Source organism: Ambystoma mexicanum, chromosome 12, assembly GCF_040938575.1.
Source record: "Ambystoma mexicanum isolate Mex_15411 chromosome 12, UKY_AmexF1_1, whole genome shotgun sequence".
Taxonomy (NCBI): Eukaryota; Metazoa; Chordata; class Amphibia; order Caudata; family Ambystomatidae; genus Ambystoma; species Ambystoma mexicanum.
Window position 1 is genome coordinate 122,207,800 of NC_090936.1, and position 18,654 is coordinate 122,226,453.

Sequence of the window (18,654 nt, forward strand, 5' to 3'; positions counted from 1 at the left end):
AAAATATTTTGCTCTGTTGACATGGAGCCCTATTCCCAAAGTGATGATCGATCATAGGCACTTAGTGACCTCGTCACCATAATTGATTTATATTATAAACTTAGTAACAGTGATTTTTAATGTACACTCTTCACTTTTTTAGGTGAAGGTCCCAAAGCTCATCTTAGTAAGCTGGCTGAATTTATTCGCTGGTCTTATGGTGCAGGGATTGTTCTCCGGCTGGGCAACATTGCGAGACTAGAACTAAACTATTGTATCCCTATGTCGGTACAGAGTGGAGACAGGTGAGTGCATTTCTGATTGATTTTATTGTGTGTTGGCAAACTTGAAACTTGGCAACGGTGTTCATTCTCCATTGTTAGTTTTTTGTGGATTTTTTTGCCACTGAAATATTTTATGATCTTAAATGAAAATACACTTCCTATTTGAAGCTAACTAAATGACTGTGTTGTGCCTTGTTTAAGCTCCATTATTACTACTATTACTCCAAAGTAAATGTAAACATCAGGTGTGTGAGTAAGTTGACAAAGCTTTTACTGTCTGACCTTTCTAACTAGATTTTGATTAAACAATTGCAACCATTTCGAAAATCCAGTAAATTGTAAGCACTGATCTGTCTGCGCTTTGCACAATATAGATTGTTTGAAAAAGAAACAAGATTGTACACATTTCAAATGAACCCAATAGAGATATTCGCTTTTTACAATCAATATTATTTAATGTGCCAGAATTAAAACAAGGCCACAGTCAACACCTGTTTTGATTTAAACACAGGTATTTTGAAGGCTAATGATACTCTTCATAGTGGGATTAACAAGAGCATGGGGTAGCAGTATCTTTGAAAGTGCTCCTATAAGGCAGTATATCCACACTTCAGTACACTGTGTGCTAGTTGCAGCTCCGAACCCGCCTGGGCCTGAATCTAGCATTGCTACCTCTGGAATTAATTTGGGTTACCTGAACAGTCTGAACCCACTGCTTGCAGCTCACGAGGCTCGCCGACTATCTACTGTGGACAAATATCTATCTCAGAGACTAGATCCCTTGGATGTGTTGCCTTTGGCGAAGTCCGTCCCGGTGGGTAATGATGAATGCGCACAGGATTTACAAATGCAATAGGGATTCCCCACATGTTATTCCTGCCAAAACTGTAACAACCAACAAGGCTATTACTAATCTCAACTGTGCCACACTTAACATCCGTTCACTCCCTAAAGATGCTACTAACATTCATGATTATAGCCTGGAAAAAGAGCCGCCTTTCAGGCCAAGGGGTGGGGGGTAGCTATTATAGCAAGAAGCCATCTGAACCTCTTCCAATCTCCTTAATTACTCAATGATTGTGAAACTCCTCAAACTGACTCTGTCAATGAATAGCTGCCTTAACCTTGTTCTGTTTTACCGTCCTGCGGTTGAAACACCCAACTTTGAACAAGACCTTCTCCACCGCCTCAATAAACTACAAGCACCTAATTGGTCAACACTGTTGGTGGGCGGCTTTAATTGCTGGCTTAGCAGCGCCGCCGACAAGCATTCAACCATCTTAGAAAATGCACTAAATAACTCCAACTTATATGTCCTTAATAGTGCACCCACTCACATTAAAGGCCATACCCTTGATTGGGTTGTGGCAAATAATTTTGTAGTTGACACGGTGGTCACCTCACCATGTATTTGGTCCAATCACTGTTGTATCTCTTTTTTTGTCTATACTCCAATTCCACTCCCTAAACTACTCAACCCACAGAAAACTGTAAAATATCTGAACTTCACAAAAGTTACACAGCTAGATTCGAAAGACTGCCTGGATCAAATCATGTCGACCACATCGGACTTGGATTCTCCTTCTATTCTTATTGACACTTTTAACACACTTATGCTCTCTATGCTGAATAGAGTGGCCCCGGTTGGGAATAAGTCGGTTACAGACTACCCTTCCCATCAGAATTGGTTTACACAAGATCTGCGCCAATTGAAATTTGGAAAATGTTAGGCCGAGATCAAATGGCTTAAATGCCCGTCCATTTACAATGAAGACCAAGGAAAGACTCTAGAGAAGGCCTATAGGACAGCTATGTACAAAGCTAAAAAAAACTTGTATAACAAACAAATTGAGGAAGCTAATAGTTCTAAAAAGCTATTTCAGATTGATAAATCTCTAGAAAACCCCACTGCCCTTTTCGTTACTACAGTCCCCGCAAACCAAGTCTGTTCTGACATAAAGTGTGCCTTTAATGGTAAAGTAGTTATGGTGCAGGATAAAAGCAGATCTAAACTCCTGGCTGATAAACTTTCTTCCTTCCCTTCCCCCACCATCCCTCCCAATTAGTATGTTCGAAGGTATGTTTAGCTTTTCTCCTGTCTCCCTCGCTGATATGATGGCTACTCTCTCCACCATGCGTCCATCTCATTGCCCAGAGAACACTATCCCAGCTAACCTCAACCTAGATCATAAGGATATCTTTGTACCTTTCTTGACAAGATTTATCAATTCTTCCTTCTCTACTAATCAAGTCCCTGATTCTATAAAAAAAAGAAGCTATCACCCCTCTGATTAAAAAGCCAGGATTTGACCCTAATGACCCAGGTAACCTGCGTACCATTACCAATTGCCACTTCCTCCTTAAGGTACTTGATAAAAAGTGCCACTTATCAAATTCAAGCATTTGTTGAGAACTCTAATATCCTGCATCCGGAACAGTCTGGTTTCAGACCACGTCACGGTACCAAGACTGCTTTGCTAGAACTACAGACGCACATGCTAAATATTTCAGATTTTGGCCACTCTGGCATGTTGGTCCTTTTGGACTTATTGCAGCATTTGATCTCCTCGATCATGATCAACTCCTGCTTGTATTCGAGAAACAGGGCCATTGCAATCTTGATTCTATGCTGTGGGTGAAATTGTTCCTTCTGAATCGCATATCCTGGGTATGTTGGGGTGAGGCTACCTCTCCCTTCTCCCATGGGGTCCCTCAGTGAGCATTTATGTCCCCTCTGCTATTCAACCTCTATATCCAACCCTTCGGTTATATGTTGGGATGAGCTTGGAGTGTATTTCTCAAACTATGCTGATGACACCCAGCTAGTTCTTGTTCTTGAGCTATCTGGGGACTATGCCAAGGACGCTAGTCTTCTTCAGACACCCTATCTTCATATTGAGTCCTGGATGAGTAAGAATTGGATGTGTCAAAATGGGGATAAGACCGAGCTGCTGATCTTTGATACCATATAACAAAGGACTTTCCTGTATGGCTAAAGTTATAAGGTGGTTTAGAAAGCTATCGGTGCATGTTCAACTGGTAGCAAAAACAGAATAAATCATTAAGTTTGACATATGCATTGTACCACCAGTCATATTAAACTTCATTCGTGCCTATTGTCGGTAGCACATATCACAAAAAGCTCAAAAAATATAGAACAAAATATATATTTATTTATGAAAATGAACATGAATATAACCACTTGTTGACTTCATTTATGAGGAAAATGTATACAACTAGGTAAACATGTAAAAACAAATCTTCAAATATATACAAGGTACATTCAGTTGTAATGGGAAAGGAAGAAAGGGCAGATGGCAGAAGGGTAAGTAGAGAAGAGGAGAAAAAACAGAAGCAATAAGTTTAACAGAAAACACTTGTTCTGGTAGACGTCTTCATCTATCCATACAATAATTTGAACTGAGTTGGGCAAAAAGCAGACCCTAACTAACTGGCCCTAACTAAATCAAGGGTATAGTTTGTAGATTTAGTTATAACAAAGGTGACAATTTAATAGTAACCTTATTCATGCAAAAACACACAAAAATTTACTGCAGAATTATGCTACGCCTTCCGCTGGTGAGTGTGAGTGGCCGCGTCCTCTGGTCAAAGGTACATGTGCACCTATGCCTAGGGCGTGGCAAAGTTGGCGTTTCGGTGGTGTGTAGACCGATAAAGACCACCTTCTTCAGGAAATTCGATCTTATATTCAACCCCTACAAATACAATCAAATGTCATCCCATGATGTTATGTTGTCTCAAAAACATTTTTAGATTCAATGTGAGGTATTAGCACGAGAGGTGATTTGGGAGCACCAACAAATGGTATGAAACGGCAGGTAAACACCCCTTGAGGTTGGCAGGCAGACCCCAGCCAGCTCCCTCCTATTTCCCATATCCAAAAGTGAGGTGGAAACAAAGCCACCTAATTATGCAAAAGCCCGAAACACTGTGCCGAAAAATGATAGAAAATACCAAAGGGAAAAGAGTAAAAGATAAATAATAAATAAAGTATAATAAAAATAAATTTGAATACAAAAATAGACACCCATATTTAGTGATTAAAAAAAATAGCCCCTGTGACCACTTGAAGGTATACTGAGTCCATACCTAAAGTAATACTATAGATGCCTCCTAGACAGGCATTCTGAAATCATGAAACGGATCACCACATACGGTTTACTCAAGTTGATAGGTGCCGCCTCTGAAGTATGCAAACACATCTATAACGAAATGGATGTCATGAGAGAGTTGCAAACATTTACTATTGATCAATTAAGAATGTCAAAAGATGTGTATTCACTTAAAGTGAACAAACCTGCCGCCGGCAGTGGAGTCGTGTTGGATGGAGCGCCGTAGAAGTCGGGCACTGATTAAGCAGACAGCAAAGTGTCTCAAAAACCAATCTAACCGTTTGCGTGCACGATATTCACAATTACTGGGAAAAACAAGTAAATAAACTGTTACGATCGAGGGGTGCTGGGCATAGTGAGCTATAAGCAAGCAGCAGCCACATCAGTGCTTACCTTCAGATAAGTCCACGCCTCAATGGGGAAATCCTTACTGAACTGAGTGCACGTCCTAGGTGGTGCCTCAGAACCAAGTGAAACATTTGGATTTTCGGGGGCGTGGCTATTGCTACTTTTAAGGAGCATAGAAAGAGGACTCAGGTCATTGCTACCCTGGGCGGCTCAATACACACAGAGACTCCATAGGTTACATGTGCCTGCACAGAGGGCACATGTCAATGCTCCCCAGACGGCACCAAAATACAACAAGACACCCTGGGTTACGTCGTACTTGCATGTCCTGAGTAAAGTCAGGAAAGTGCAGATAACAACCTAATCAAAGAAGATCTTTTTGGTCTAATCAATATAAAAAAATGAAACCATGCAAAAAAGACGAACAAAGGAGCAAAAGTGCATGGAACATCGTAAGGAAGTCGCATTTAGCAGGAACACATCCCTCCTTATGCTATAATGGAGTGAGGACGGCCCCAAAGCAAACCCAGATTGGAATGTATAGGGCATAGAAGTTATTGGGGGAAGTTGGTTAGAAAAGGAAAACATTCTAACCAATAATTAATGCCAAGCTGAAGATGCTTCATTAAGACCGTGTTCAATCGTGTCTAGTTCAAAAATCCAGTGCGCCTCCTTATTGGCCAGTGTTAGAACTGGGTTAGAGGCATTCTTAACCATGTCAATCTCCCACCAACGTAGGTCTTCAGTTGTGTGGCCATATTCCATAAAGTGGCTGGTGAGTTGATGGCTTTACAGCGGATCCAGGAGCGATGCTCCGTGATGCGTGTGTGAACCGGCTGTGTGGTTTTGCCTATGTATTTAAGCCCACAAGGGCACTCAATGCAGTAAATCACCCATGGTGTCTTGCAATTTGAGTAATGACGTATTTCCCAAGTTTTACCATGTAGGGGGAACGCTTTTATTTTGACAGCAAATTTACAGATTGAACAGGTACCACAGGGAAAGTTCCCCGTCAGAGGACATAGATCCCAGCTTGATGTAATAGGTCTTGGGGATTTGCTTTGGATGGAAGCATGAACCAATTGATCCTTTAAGTTCTTCTGTCTTTTCATTGCAAATATCGGCAGTGGTTCTTCCGGTAAAGAAAGTTTTTTTGATTCGAAAAGTGCGTGGGCTATACATGAGGGCGCACACTAATTTATCGTGTGGTGCCAAAACTTTGGGTCGTAGCAGGATGTCACGGGGGGGGGGTAAATCTTGCCAGTTTGTATGAATTTGTAAACCGTTTTTTTAGGATAGCCACGCTGTTGGAATTTAGTGGTGAGGATCCGTGCATGGTGATCATAGTCCAATATGGATGTGCAGTTTCTCCTTAATCTTAAAAATTGAGAATACGCCAGATTTTCTTTTTGTGTACGTGGGTGATAACTGTCAAAGTGCAATAATGTATTGCGATCTGTAGCTTTAGTGAACAATGAACAAACCAGTTTGTTTGTGTGGTGCTGGATAAGAAGATCAAGAAAAGGAATTTGCGTGTTACTCTTGGAAAGTGTGAATTTAATGGTATGGTGACATTGGTTCAACCATAACAAGAAGGCATTAAGGTCGTCAGTAGTGCAGTGCCAGATGAAAATAATATCATCAATATATCGCCTACAGTTCTCAATGTGCTGGCGAAAGGAAAATTAATTTAGTTTCAAAATTGGCCATGAAGATAATGGCCACGCTTGGGGCAAATGCTGCCCCCATAGCCGTTCCTTGGGTTTGTTCATAGAACTGGTCCTGGTATTTGAAATGCATATGAGGGGTCGTGGTTAAATTGTCACTGGAGTATTTCTCACTCCTTTTTGTTGGCACGTTTGCCCTCGCTCCAGCCTTCCTCCTACTCTATTAATTTTATTTTTTTCACTTTCTTTTAGCATCACTTACAAGGGAGGGCCACCCTAGTATGGCCGAAAACTTTACCCCTAGTTATGATGATCAAATCAGAGCGATACATCGTGGCCCATCACTTTTTGACCCCACAGGTCTAGGCCAGAAGTCAGCCAACTCTAATACTGTGAATGACTTACTTAAGCTTAAAAAGAAAAACTTTCGCACTACACTTCATGGGCATTTCCTTAAGGAATAATTGAAAAAGAACATTATTCCGGCTGGGCTAATTGTCCGGAACGAACCATGCGTATTCCTAGACGATCAAGAATACAAGACTAATTTTAGTTATATTGCGACGAAGTGTAGTCGCAATTTCTTTACCGGAGAACCACTGCCGATATTTGCAATGAAAAGACAGAAGAACTTAAAGGACCAATTGGGTCATGCTTCCATCCAAAGCAAATCCTCAAGATCTATTACATCAAGCTGGGATTTACGTCCTCTGACGGGGCTTTTTCCCTGTGGTACCTGTTCAATCTGTAAATTTGCTGTCAAAATAGAAGTGTTCCCCCTACATGGTAAAACTTGGGAAATACGTCATTACTCAAATTGCAAGACACCATGGGTGATTTACTCCATTGAGTGCCCTTGTGGGCTTAAATACATAGGCAAAACCACACAGCCGTTCCATACACGCATCACGGAGCATTGCTCCCGGATCCGCTGTAAAGCCATCAACTCACCCTAGTGAGCCACTTTATGGAATATGGCCACACAACTGAAGACCTACGTTGGTGGGTGATTGACGTGGTTAAGAATGCCTCTAACCCACTTCTAACACTGACCAATAAGGAGGCGCGCTGGATTTTTGAACTAGACACGATTGAACACGGTCTTAATGAAGCGTCTCCAGCTTGGCATTAATTATTGGTTAGAATGTTTTCCTTTTCTAACCAACTTCCCCCCAATAACTTCTATGCCCCATACACTTCAATCTGTGTTTGCTTTGGGGCCGTCCTCCATGCATTATAGCATAAGGAGAGACGTGTTCCTGCTAAATGCGACTTCCTTACGATGTTCCATGAAGTTTTTCTCATTTGTTAATCTTTTTTGCATTGTTTCATTTTTTTATATTGATTAGACTGAAAAGATCTTTGATTAGGTTGTTATCTGCACTTTCCTGACTTTACTCAGGACACGCAAGTACGACGTAACCCACGGTGTCTTGTTGTATTTTGGTGCCGCCTGGGGACCATTGACATGTGCCCTCTGTGCAGGCACATGTAACCTATGGAGTCTGTGTGTGTATTGAGCCGCCCAAGGTAGCAATGACCCGAGTCCTCTTTCTATGCTCCTTAAAAGTAGCAATAGCCACGCGCCCGGAAATCCAAACGTTTCACTTGGTTCTGAGGCACCACCTAGGACGTGCACTCAGTTCAGTAAGGATTTCCCCATCGAGGCGTGGACTTATCTGAAGGTAAGCACTGATGTGGCTGCTGCTTGCTTATAGCTCACTATTCCCAGCACCCCTCGATTGTAACAGTTTATATACTTGTTTTTCTCAGTAATTGTGAATATCGTGCACGCACACGGTTACATTGGTTTTTGATACACTTTGCTGTCTGCTTAATCAGTGCCCGACTTCTACGACGCTCCATCCAACATGACTCCACTGCCGGCGGAAGGTTTGTTCACTTTAAGTGAATACACATCTTTTGACACTCTTAATTGATCAATAATAAATGTTTGCAACTCTCTCATGACATCCATTTCGTTATAGATGTGTTTGCAGACCTCAGAGGCGGCACCTATCAACTTGAGTGAACCGTATGTGGTGATCCGTTTCATGATTTCAGAATGCCTGTCTAGGAGGCTTCTATAGTATCTCTTTAGGTATGGACTCAGTATTCCTTCAAGTGGTCACAGGGGCTATTTTCTTTAATCACTAAATATGGGTGCCTATTTTTGTATTCACATTTATTTTCAAATTTATTTTTATTATACTTTTTTATTTATTATTTATCTCTTACTCTTTTCCCTTTGGTATTTACTATCATTTTTCGGCAAAGTGTTTCGGGCTTTTGCATAATTAGGTGGCTTTGTTTCCACCTCACTTTTGGATATGGGCAATGGGAGGGAGCTGGCTGGGGTCTGCCTGCCAACCTGAAGGGGTGTTTACCTGCCGTTTCATACCATTTGTTGGTGCTCCCAAATCACCTCTCGTGCTAATACCTCACATTGAATCTAAAATGTTTTTGAGACAACATAACATCATGGGATGACATTTGATTGTATTTGCAGGGGCTGAATTTAAGATTGAATTTCCTGAAGAAAGTGGTCTTTATCTGTCTACACACCACCAAAACGCCAACTTCGCCACGCCCTAGGCATAGGTGCACATGTATCTTTGACCAGAGGACACGGCCACTCACGCTCACCAGCGGAAGGCGTAGCATAATTCTTCAATACATTTTTGTGTGTTTTTGCATGAATAAGGCTACTATTGAATTGTCACCTTTGTTATAACTAAATCTACAAACTATACCCTTGATTTAGTAAGTGCCAGTTAGTCTTCTTTTTGCCCAACTCAGTTCAAATTATTGTATGGATAGATGAAGACGTCTACCAGAACATGTGTTTTCTGTTATACTTATTGCTTCTGTTTTTTCTCCTCTTCTCTACTTACCCTTCTGCCCTCTGCCCTTTCTTCCTTTCCCATTACAACTGAATGTACCTTGTATATATTTGAAGATTTGTTTTTACTTGTTTACCTACTTGTATAAATGTTCCTCATCAATGAAGTCAACAAGTGGTTATATTCATGTTCATTTTTATATATAAATATAGATTTTGTTCTATATTTTTTGAGATTTTTGTGATATGTGCTACCAACAATAGGCACAATTGAAGTTTAGTATGACTGGTGGTACAATGCATATGTCAAACTGAATGATTTATTCTGTTTTTGCTACCAGTTGAACATGCACTGATAGCTTTCTAAACCACCTTATAACTTTAGCCATACGGGAACGTCCTTTGTTATATGTTAGCTTTTTGCTCCATTGTGTTCCCTAGGCATTTGGTGATCCTCTCTGATTATATTGATCTTTGGTACCAAGCATGCTCGAGCAAAATTACACTCTAGCTATCAATCATTCTCTATTCATGGCTGTCCAATCCCGGTCTGAAAGAGTGTTAAGATTCTGGGCTTCTACCTCGACCCGCTTCTCAGTACAGATGCTCACATCAATCAGACAGTAAAGAATGTGTCATACTATCTTCGGCTGCTGAGAAACCTGCACCCTTTCCTGTCTGTGGCCAATTGCTCCTCTATTGCCCGTGCAGTGGTCTTGTCGAGATTAGACTAGGGCAATGCTCTGTTAGTCGGAGCAAATAGGAAGAACATTCAGACCCTTCAAAATGATGCATTCGAATGGATTGTGTCCACCCACCTATTCCTCATCTTTGATCTATTTGTACCTTCAGCTTTGCTTCTTCAGAAAAAAAATGTCCACACTAGAGGGTTCTGTGCTTGATGTCGTGGCGACTATGCCCATCAAGGGTTGATGTCGGGTGTCGACGTCCTCAGTAGTACAAATAGCTCGTGCCTCACCCGTTGGCTTCAGTTCCGTTTTTCCGAAAGCTTTGATTCGAGCGTTGAACGGCATGCTTCAATTTCATCAAGAAATGTCTTCATCTTCCAATTTTAAAAAGTGCCATGACTGCAGGGCGAAGATGTCTATTACTGATCCCTACCGGGTTTGCCTGTGGTGCCTGGGTTCCGAAAACCGAACCGATGAATGCGGGTCATGTCAGGCCCTGACAGGAAAAGCTGTCAGGCAGCGCCGAGGTAAACTGGCGGCGGGGAGGGCGACTTTGAAGTCCTCCTCGAAGAGGGATAAAAAGTCTGGAGATTCTAGGGACTCGTTGGGCGCAAAAAGTTGAAGTCTTGTTCGAGGAGTCGGTCGAGTTATCTTCGTCTTATTTGTCGAAGAAGATACCCCATAGGTCTCCTTCTTCGTCGTCTGATTCCTCTACCGAGGTTATCAGGTGCCCAACCAAAAATGATTCCCTTAGAAAATTGGATGCTTCCAAGAGTGAAATGTTGGGTATATTCAAGAATGCGGCCTCAACGCCCTCGAAGGAATCGCGCAAATGCCATGCCTGGTCGCTCATTCGGACGATTTAGGGAGGTCAAAGACTACCATGGCGAGTGTCAAACCGGCGAGTTGCTCTTGGCCCGACGAGAAATCCTCAAGGTAATCGTCTACAGAACATAGTCCTTCTCCGATACCTCAGAAAAAGAGCAAATAGTTGACAGAGTCAAGCTTGTCGACGCATAAGAAGGCAACGCCAAGCAAGTTGGAGCTATCGCCGAAACCTTCGTTGACACAGTTGTCGAAGGTTTCATCGACTCCATTGTCAAAGCCAGTGTTGGCGCCTTCAACTGTCACTTCGACCATTTTGAGGCCTCTGCCCAGTCCGGAGAAAGTTTTAAAACCTACACCGAAGAAAGACTTTCAAGTCTATGGCCTCAATTTATGAGCAAGAGGAAGACTGAAGAGGATTCTCCCCCCTTTGGTTTGCCTTATGGCACGCAAAATGCTCCTGAATAACTTTTTAATCAGGATTCCAAGATAGCTGATCTTTTCGATTGCCTCCAGTCGGCTAGTGGTGTAGACTCTTTGCCGGAGCTGGAATTCACCAAACCTGATCCAGCTGAACATGCAGATTTTACATAAGGTCCCTCATGAATAGGGTCATTGAGTACATGGGCTGGAGCAGGAATTCTCCTACCTATGAGCAAGACGATATGACGGATCTCCTGGATCAAGGCCCCGAGAAGGACCCAGTATTACCTTTTCATGCAGCCTTCCAGAGAAATGTCATGGCAAACTGGGAAACTCCAGAATCTGGACCTGCTGTAAACAGGAACCTTTCCAGAAAATATAGGCCTTATAACATTGATCCAGACCATTTGACCAAGCACCCTACACCTGAAAGCTTGGTGGTTAAGGCAGCCACATCGACCATGCAGTGTGCTTACCCCTCTATTCCCCCGGATAGAGACAAGAGGGTTGATGCCTTGGCTCGTAAGATTTTCACATCAGGCAGTATGGCCTTGAAGTCTGCTAAGGTTACTTGTATGCTTTCAAGATTTACTTACACCCTGTGGGACTGTTAGCATGGCTGCTGCGCACTTTCCGGAAGGCGGGGAAAGAGGCAGCTTGCTGGCTATTGTGAAGGATGGAAAGGAGGCAATGGGGGAATGTCTCCAATCAGAACTGGACACTGCTGACAGTATCAGCAGGTCCATGGCTTCTAGTACCATACTACGCAGGTTTGCATGGTTGAGAAAGTCTGGATTTGCACCGGACGTGCAGGCCAGACTACTCAATATGCCCTTTGACGGCTTGAGTTTGTTCGGCAGCAAGGCGGATGAAAGTCTGGAGAAGCTGCAGACCTCCAAGGCGGAGGCTAAATCACTTAGCGCCTCCATACGTCAACCTCAACAACAACCCTATTCGGGCTCATCTTCCTGGAGGAATCGTCCTTTTTGTTTCTATTACTCATTTGGGAAGGGAAGAGGACAGGCTGGACAAAGAGGACAGAAAGGATTCCCTCGTGGTGGACGAGGAAGGGGTGCTAAATCAGCCCCAGCAGCGGCATCTTTACCCTCAGCTGCTGCTGCAGCCACATTTGAGCCATTCTGAGGCCTTGACCCACAAGACCCTGGTGGGATTCAGAATCTCTCAGCATCTGAACGAATGGCGGGGCATTACTTCAGAGGTTACTGCCTTCCTTTTCAAAAAAGGTCTCAAGATCATCCACCGGGTGCCAACTCTGTCAAAATTCAAGATCCGCTCCTTGTGCAGGAAATTTTAACCCTGCTAGAGAAAGGTGCAATAGAACATGCACCTGTAGCAGAGAGGAACAAGGGTTGGTATTCTCACTATTTTCTCATTCCCAAGAAGGATTTAAGAAATTTGAACAAATTCCTCAGGAAGGACAAGTTCATGATGGTAACCCTTTCTCAAATCCTTCAAGCTCTCCAACTCCAAGACTGGTTGGTATCATTGGACCTTCAGGATGCTTACTTTCATGTGCCAATCCATCTCAAGCACAGAAAATACCTGAGGTTTGCGGTTCTCATTATCAGTTTCGAGTTCTGCCATTCGGGCTGACCTACGCCCTGAGGGTTTTCACCAAACTGATGGCGGTAGTGGTAGAGAGTCTCCGGAGAGGGGGGATTCACGCTTACCTCTACCTGGACGATTGGTTGATCAGGGCTCGTTCACCCGAACAGGCCCAGGAACATCTCAGAATCACCTGCCACTCCCACACAGACTGGGCTTCTCCCTCAATTACAAGAAGTCCCATATGATACCATTCCAAAGACTGTAATTCATCGGAGCAGTCCTGGATCCTTCCTTGTCTCCCGAGGTGAGGGCTCAACACATTCTGCAGATGGTAACAAAGTTTCAAAATGCCCAGCATCTGCCAGCCTTCGATTTTCTGAGCTTTCTCGGCCTCATGGCATCCTGCATTTTTCTGGTGCCAGAAGCCTGATTGAGAATGAGATCCCTTCAAAGGGCCCTCAGGACTCGGTGGTCCCTATTTTCAGGAACTGTGATCTACTGCAAGTTCTGAGCAGAGTGCCTTGGTGGACTTGCGGGGACAACAATTCTCAAGGGACCGTCTTTTTGGCAACTGTGATGGACGCCTCACGCACAGGGTGGAGAGCCCACACCAACGAACTGACAATCCGCGGTCGTTGGTCTCCATCAGAGTCCAAACTACACATCAACCTTTTGGAGCTGAGGGCAATCAGACTAGCGCTGAAGGCCTTCCTGCCCTCTGTACGGGGAAAGAATGTCCTAATAATGACAGACAACAACACAGTGGCAATGCACTATCTCAACAAGAGAGGTGGTGTTGGTCACTACCACTGTGCAGAGAGGCAATGCAGCTCTGGTTCTTGGTAATACAAGAAGGAATCGCTGTCATCAGTTCACCTAACTGGAGAGCAGACCCTAGCGGCAGACGCTCTGAGCAGGCAGAGCACAGTCTCCCACAAATGGGAACTAGCTCAGGAAGTCCTTCAAGAGATCTTCACCCTTTGCGGAACCCCTCAAGTGGATCTGTTCTCGACCAAGGTCAATCGGAAGTGCGAAGAGTATTGCTCAAGGGAATTTCCTCTTGAGAGGAGCTCTAGGGGACGCGTTCGTAGTGGACTGGGAATTTCCGCTTCTGTATGCGTTTCCTCCAGTCCGTTATTCCTCACGTGATCAGGAGGCTGAGAAAGTTCGGGAAATCCATGAGCCTAATTGCTCCGGATTGGGCCAGGAGGACGTGGAGGACCTTCTGGACATGTCCATCTGCCCTCCAATACGTCTTCCACAAAGAGAGGATCTTCTCTCGCAAGATGAAGCTCGGGTCCTCCAACCAGAGGTCAAGACACTCCGCCTTCACGCATGGTTTCTGAAACTCTGAGGTATAAGGATTAGAACCTCCCGGACGACGTAATGGAGATTTTGCTTTCGGCCAGAAGGCCAGCAACCAAATCCTTGTACCGGTGTTGTTGGAATAAGTTCAGTAATTGGTGCAAGAATAAGGATGTAAATTCTTTCCTATTGCATTTAGCCAATCTGTGACTCCAAATTGGAACGATAAAAGGATACCTGGCTGCACTTTGCATTTTTAAGCGCCCTTCTGAAGAGGTCTCGTATTTCTAGATACCCTTTTTCTAAAGGGTCTCACTAACGTGTACCCTTCAGTCCCATTTCATGTGCCTGTTTGGGATTTAAATTTGGTATTAAAATTTCTCACATGCATTCCATTCGAGCCATTACATTGATGTCCTCTACGGCTCCTTACATTAAAATCAGTCCTGCTAGTGGCTTTAACATCAGCCCGCAGGCTGAGTGAATTACAGGCTCTCCTGTAAATCTCCTTAAACAGTTTTCCATAAGGATATCCTTTGAGTAAAACCATCATTCCTGCCTAAGGTAGTCTCTGACTTCCATTTGTCGCAGAAGATAACACTACCGACTTTTTTATCCTCCCCCTCATGCAGGCAAGGAGGAAGAAAGGTTTCACAGGCTAGACCCAAAAAGGGCAGTTTTTATATTTGAAGGCTTGCTAAATTTCGACAAGATGATCAACTCTTCTTTGGGTATACCGGCCATAAATTGGGCCTGGCAGTAACCAAACAGACTATATCCAGATGGATAATTTTAGCAATTGGAGAATGTTACAAACTGGCAGGTAAAGAACCACCAGATGGTCTAAGGGCTCATTCCACTAGGGGCATGGAAAGTTCTGCGACTCTGCAAAGGAGTGTACCAGTAAAGATATCTGTGCAGCAGCCACCTGGTCGTCTACGCATACTTTCATAAAGCATTACTGTTTAGACTCGACCTTGTCTCAAGGAGGTCTTTTTTGCAAAGACTGTTCTTCATACGGTCCATGACTCAATTAATTGGCACTCCCTCCTCCAAAAAAGTAAATTCTGCTTTGGGCATCTATCAAAGATGAGGAATACGTGGGAGGACACAATCCATTCGAAGAACAAGTTACTTACCCCTGGTAATGTTCTTTCAGCTGGATGTTCCTCCCATGTATTCCTCTTTGCCCCTCCCAGCCTACCCCGCCGTACAATTTACGTGTTTTGCGCTCCATGCTTTGAGACCTTGCCGTCTTGGCGTATGCTTAGTCAATTCCTCGATTGATGGGGATGGAAAAACAGAACTGAAGCCAATGGGCATGGTTTGAGCTATTTGTACTACTGATGTCGTTGACACCCAACGGCAACCCTCGAGGGACATCGACGCCACAACATCGAGCATAGCGCCCGCTGGTGTGAAATTCTTTTTTCCGAAGCAGGAAACCTGAAGATAGGAATATATCAAAGATGAGGACTAGGTGGGAGGAACATCCAGTCAAAAGAATTTTACCATGGGTAAGTAACTTGTTAGTCTAAAAGAGAGCATATCTCGGGTAGCCGGAGAGATCTTCATTGGCTCCAGGTTTCTGCTCATCTAGAATTAAAGGCTGCGGCACTAATTTACAGAGCGTTATATGGCACCGCTCCAGTCTAGATTAATGATCTGGTCTCTTTTTACAAGCCACAGAGGAAACTGCGTTCAGCCACTTTGGCGTTGGTAAAAATTCCTAAATTCTCTCTCGCCAATTGTTTGGGAAGTGCCTTCCCCTCCAGGGCTGCTAAGATCTGGAATGCTCTGCCCCTGGAGCTTCGGCTGACAAAGCAATACAATATTTTTCATCGTAAACTGAAGACTGCTCTATTCATCTAATATTCTTCAAAGCTCTACCTTGATCTAATTCTTTCCTTGCCTCGCTGGACTTTCCTACGCGCGTGCCCTGTTCCTGTATGTTTGTCCTTTGTATTTGTGCGCCCTGATGCCGGCGGGCTTCGGCACCCTGCAGATCAATAAATAAATAACAAGGAATCACATTGATCTTGTGCGTTATCTGATAACCACGTGAACCTTTATATTTTAACACTTTTATTTCAGCATGGCGTTCCTTCTTTCATAGGATCTGCATTTTACAGTTAGTCCTAGCCTTCCTAATACTACTTGCCTGCATCGCCTCACTTCTTTTTCCTCATATTTGCCTTGTACCTGCTCTGTGACCTGCAGTCATTCCCCCACGTCTACTTTGTATTTGTCTTAACTTCCTTTGACTCTTTCACACCTTTTTTTTTTTATTCCACTTCAGTTTCTGGTATTGCTCCTCTTTTCTCTCCCCCTCCTTCTTCATACTCTACACATCTCCCTGGATTTTCCCCACTTTCTTTCTCTTTTCCCCTCCTCGTTCACCCCCACTTCTTACACTCCTTACCCATCAGTGTTTACCTCTTTCTGCCTCTCCCCATTCCCTTCTGTTTGGTCTTCTCTCTCCAGCCACCTTCTCTGCACTCGAGAGCTGCCGCCTCCTTCTCTCTCAGCACATTCCTTTGCTGCTCACCACGGTCTCCATAAACCCAATCTCCAGTGACTATTGTAGGTGTATGGCCCACCCGTGGAACTGCCCTTGTGTAACTATTAAGTGCTTATGGACACTGAAGCAGGAATGGTTGAAGCTTGCTACACTGTGGCTTTCCAGCTGCTCTGGTCATCTTGCCGCCTTATGCACAGTTCTACTGTCCAAACCTTCATAGAGGTTGGGTGGGTTCCATCTTGGAATATTATTTTGTGCATGTGTGGCTAGTGGACACTGCAGCTGAGCTATGTTTTTAGCGGTTCCGCCTACCAACCCGAATATGGAGAGGGTTAGAGGGTTACACGAGCATGGCAGTTTGGGCATATAGAATAAGCATTTCTGCCAAAGATCTTGGATTCCCCCTCCCCCCCGCCTCCTTCATCACACTCTGTGCTGGCAGGACCAGACTAATCTCTCCTCCCCAATGGGCTTGACCATCCTTTCCCAAATGTCCTTCCTATCCTACCAGGTCCTTGGTAAGGGGTGGGGTTCTCCCAATGTCAGAGAAGGCTGATACCACTGTACCAAGGGGGCATGGGGGAGGTGACGCTGTTCAAAGGGTCTGTTCATATTAGGAGCAACCTTGAAAGGGGCAAAACCATGGTTTTGCACCGTGACTGGGGCATGGTGGGATGAGCCAGGATATCCTCCCCACACATCCCGTGGACAGCATAATTTAGCGGGCAGTTGTACTCTGCTCCCATTGCTACCATGCCCTTTAACAGACGTCTCAGGCAGGGAACGTCATCACGGCATACAGACTACAGCAGCCCAGAAGGACCTGACTTTGTCTAAAATACTGTTGTGCTTGCAGGGCTCTGGAGTGTAGACTCGAAGATCTGATCAAAGGACTCTGGAATGGAGGCCAAGAGAACTGTGACAGGGAGACGGGCGGCGTAGTGGGAGGATCTCAGGAAAGCAGCCCCAAGGGACTGTGGTGACATTTTTTGTTTCAGTAGAAGCCTGCTCCAACCACCATCCTGAAAGACGGGCAGTGACCCTGATAAACATTCCTCAAACCTGTTCTGTTCTCCTTGCCCTTAACTCCCATTAAATAGACATAGTTTTGTTTTACCTTGCTCCAACCTCAACTCTTGTTTCGCAATAAACCTTGTTTGTTTGATCCACCACAGTGTTCTACATACCCATGGGTTATGTGCCTCAATAGGTGGTTGGCGCTATTGATTTTGGCATGTGAAGTCTGATGTATGTGGATGCTCCAAAAGAGAGGGTTAAAAGTTATTTTCCATTAAGCCATTGTGATTGTTTTGCATGCTGTTTACAAACCAAGCACAAGACATTTATTTTCAAAGTATTGGTAGACTGGATGCTATAATGAATCTGGTTTTCAACGTCGTAGTTGTTTACTATGAACATAAATATTTCTAAACTATATGCTGGAGGTAGACTTGTTAAATATCAGTACTCCTGCACTTACTATGTTTTTTTAAAGAAACCCTAAAACAAGATTGTTTGCTTAGATAACTTGTTTTTTTGTTCGTAGGATTTGCGATGGTGTTCAGTTTGGAGCTGGAATTCGGTTCCTGTAAATTTCCGGAGACGTCTTGTATAACAGCCAACACATTTCTGTGAATTAATCACTGCTTAACATTGTTACAGGCACTTACAATTCAACAGAAATACCTTCTGTTTTATTTCTTTATCTGTTCAAACTTTACTGGAAGCCTATATTTGTGAATAAAGATGTAATCATTTTACTGTTTACTTGGTTTGTTTTGTATATTGGAAGCATTTGATCTTTGCCTGTTTACAATCCTCGATACAAAAACAGGAAGTTATAGCAAGTGGATATTAACATTAGATATTTGTAACTCATAGTTGTCAACTTTACGAAAGATGAAGGCGACATTGAGATCATTTCTTAGACTATAAGAGGAATTTGTCCCCATAATCCCAAACATTTCATCTGCATTACAATGTGTTCATTTTGGTTCTGTTCTTCATTACAATAGTTGGTTTTGACTTTAAACCCCCTCATATTGCCTTTTTGTGATATTATTTCTCTG

The 18,654-nt window shown here is 43.6% G+C and overlaps 1 protein-coding gene across 2 annotated transcripts in view; it reads left to right on the forward strand.

The window, feature by feature from the left end:
• The window catches only part of SAMM50 (SAMM50 sorting and assembly machinery component), a 396,549-nt gene extending 378,207 nt beyond the window's left edge, over nt 1-18,342 (forward strand). Inside the window, exons 14-15 of one of the 2 annotated variants that reach the window (XM_069628139.1) lie at nt 143-284; nt 18,132-18,342. In XM_069628139.1, the coding sequence (XP_069484240.1) occupies nt 143-284; nt 18,132-18,177 (188 nt within the window). In that variant the 3' untranslated portion in view covers nt 18,178-18,342. Of the gene's footprint in view, nt 1-142; nt 289-18,131 lie in introns of those variants that run through there. The other variant, XM_069628140.1, reaches the window with a different exon arrangement.
• Nucleotides 18,343-18,654: the final 312 nt, after the last annotated feature.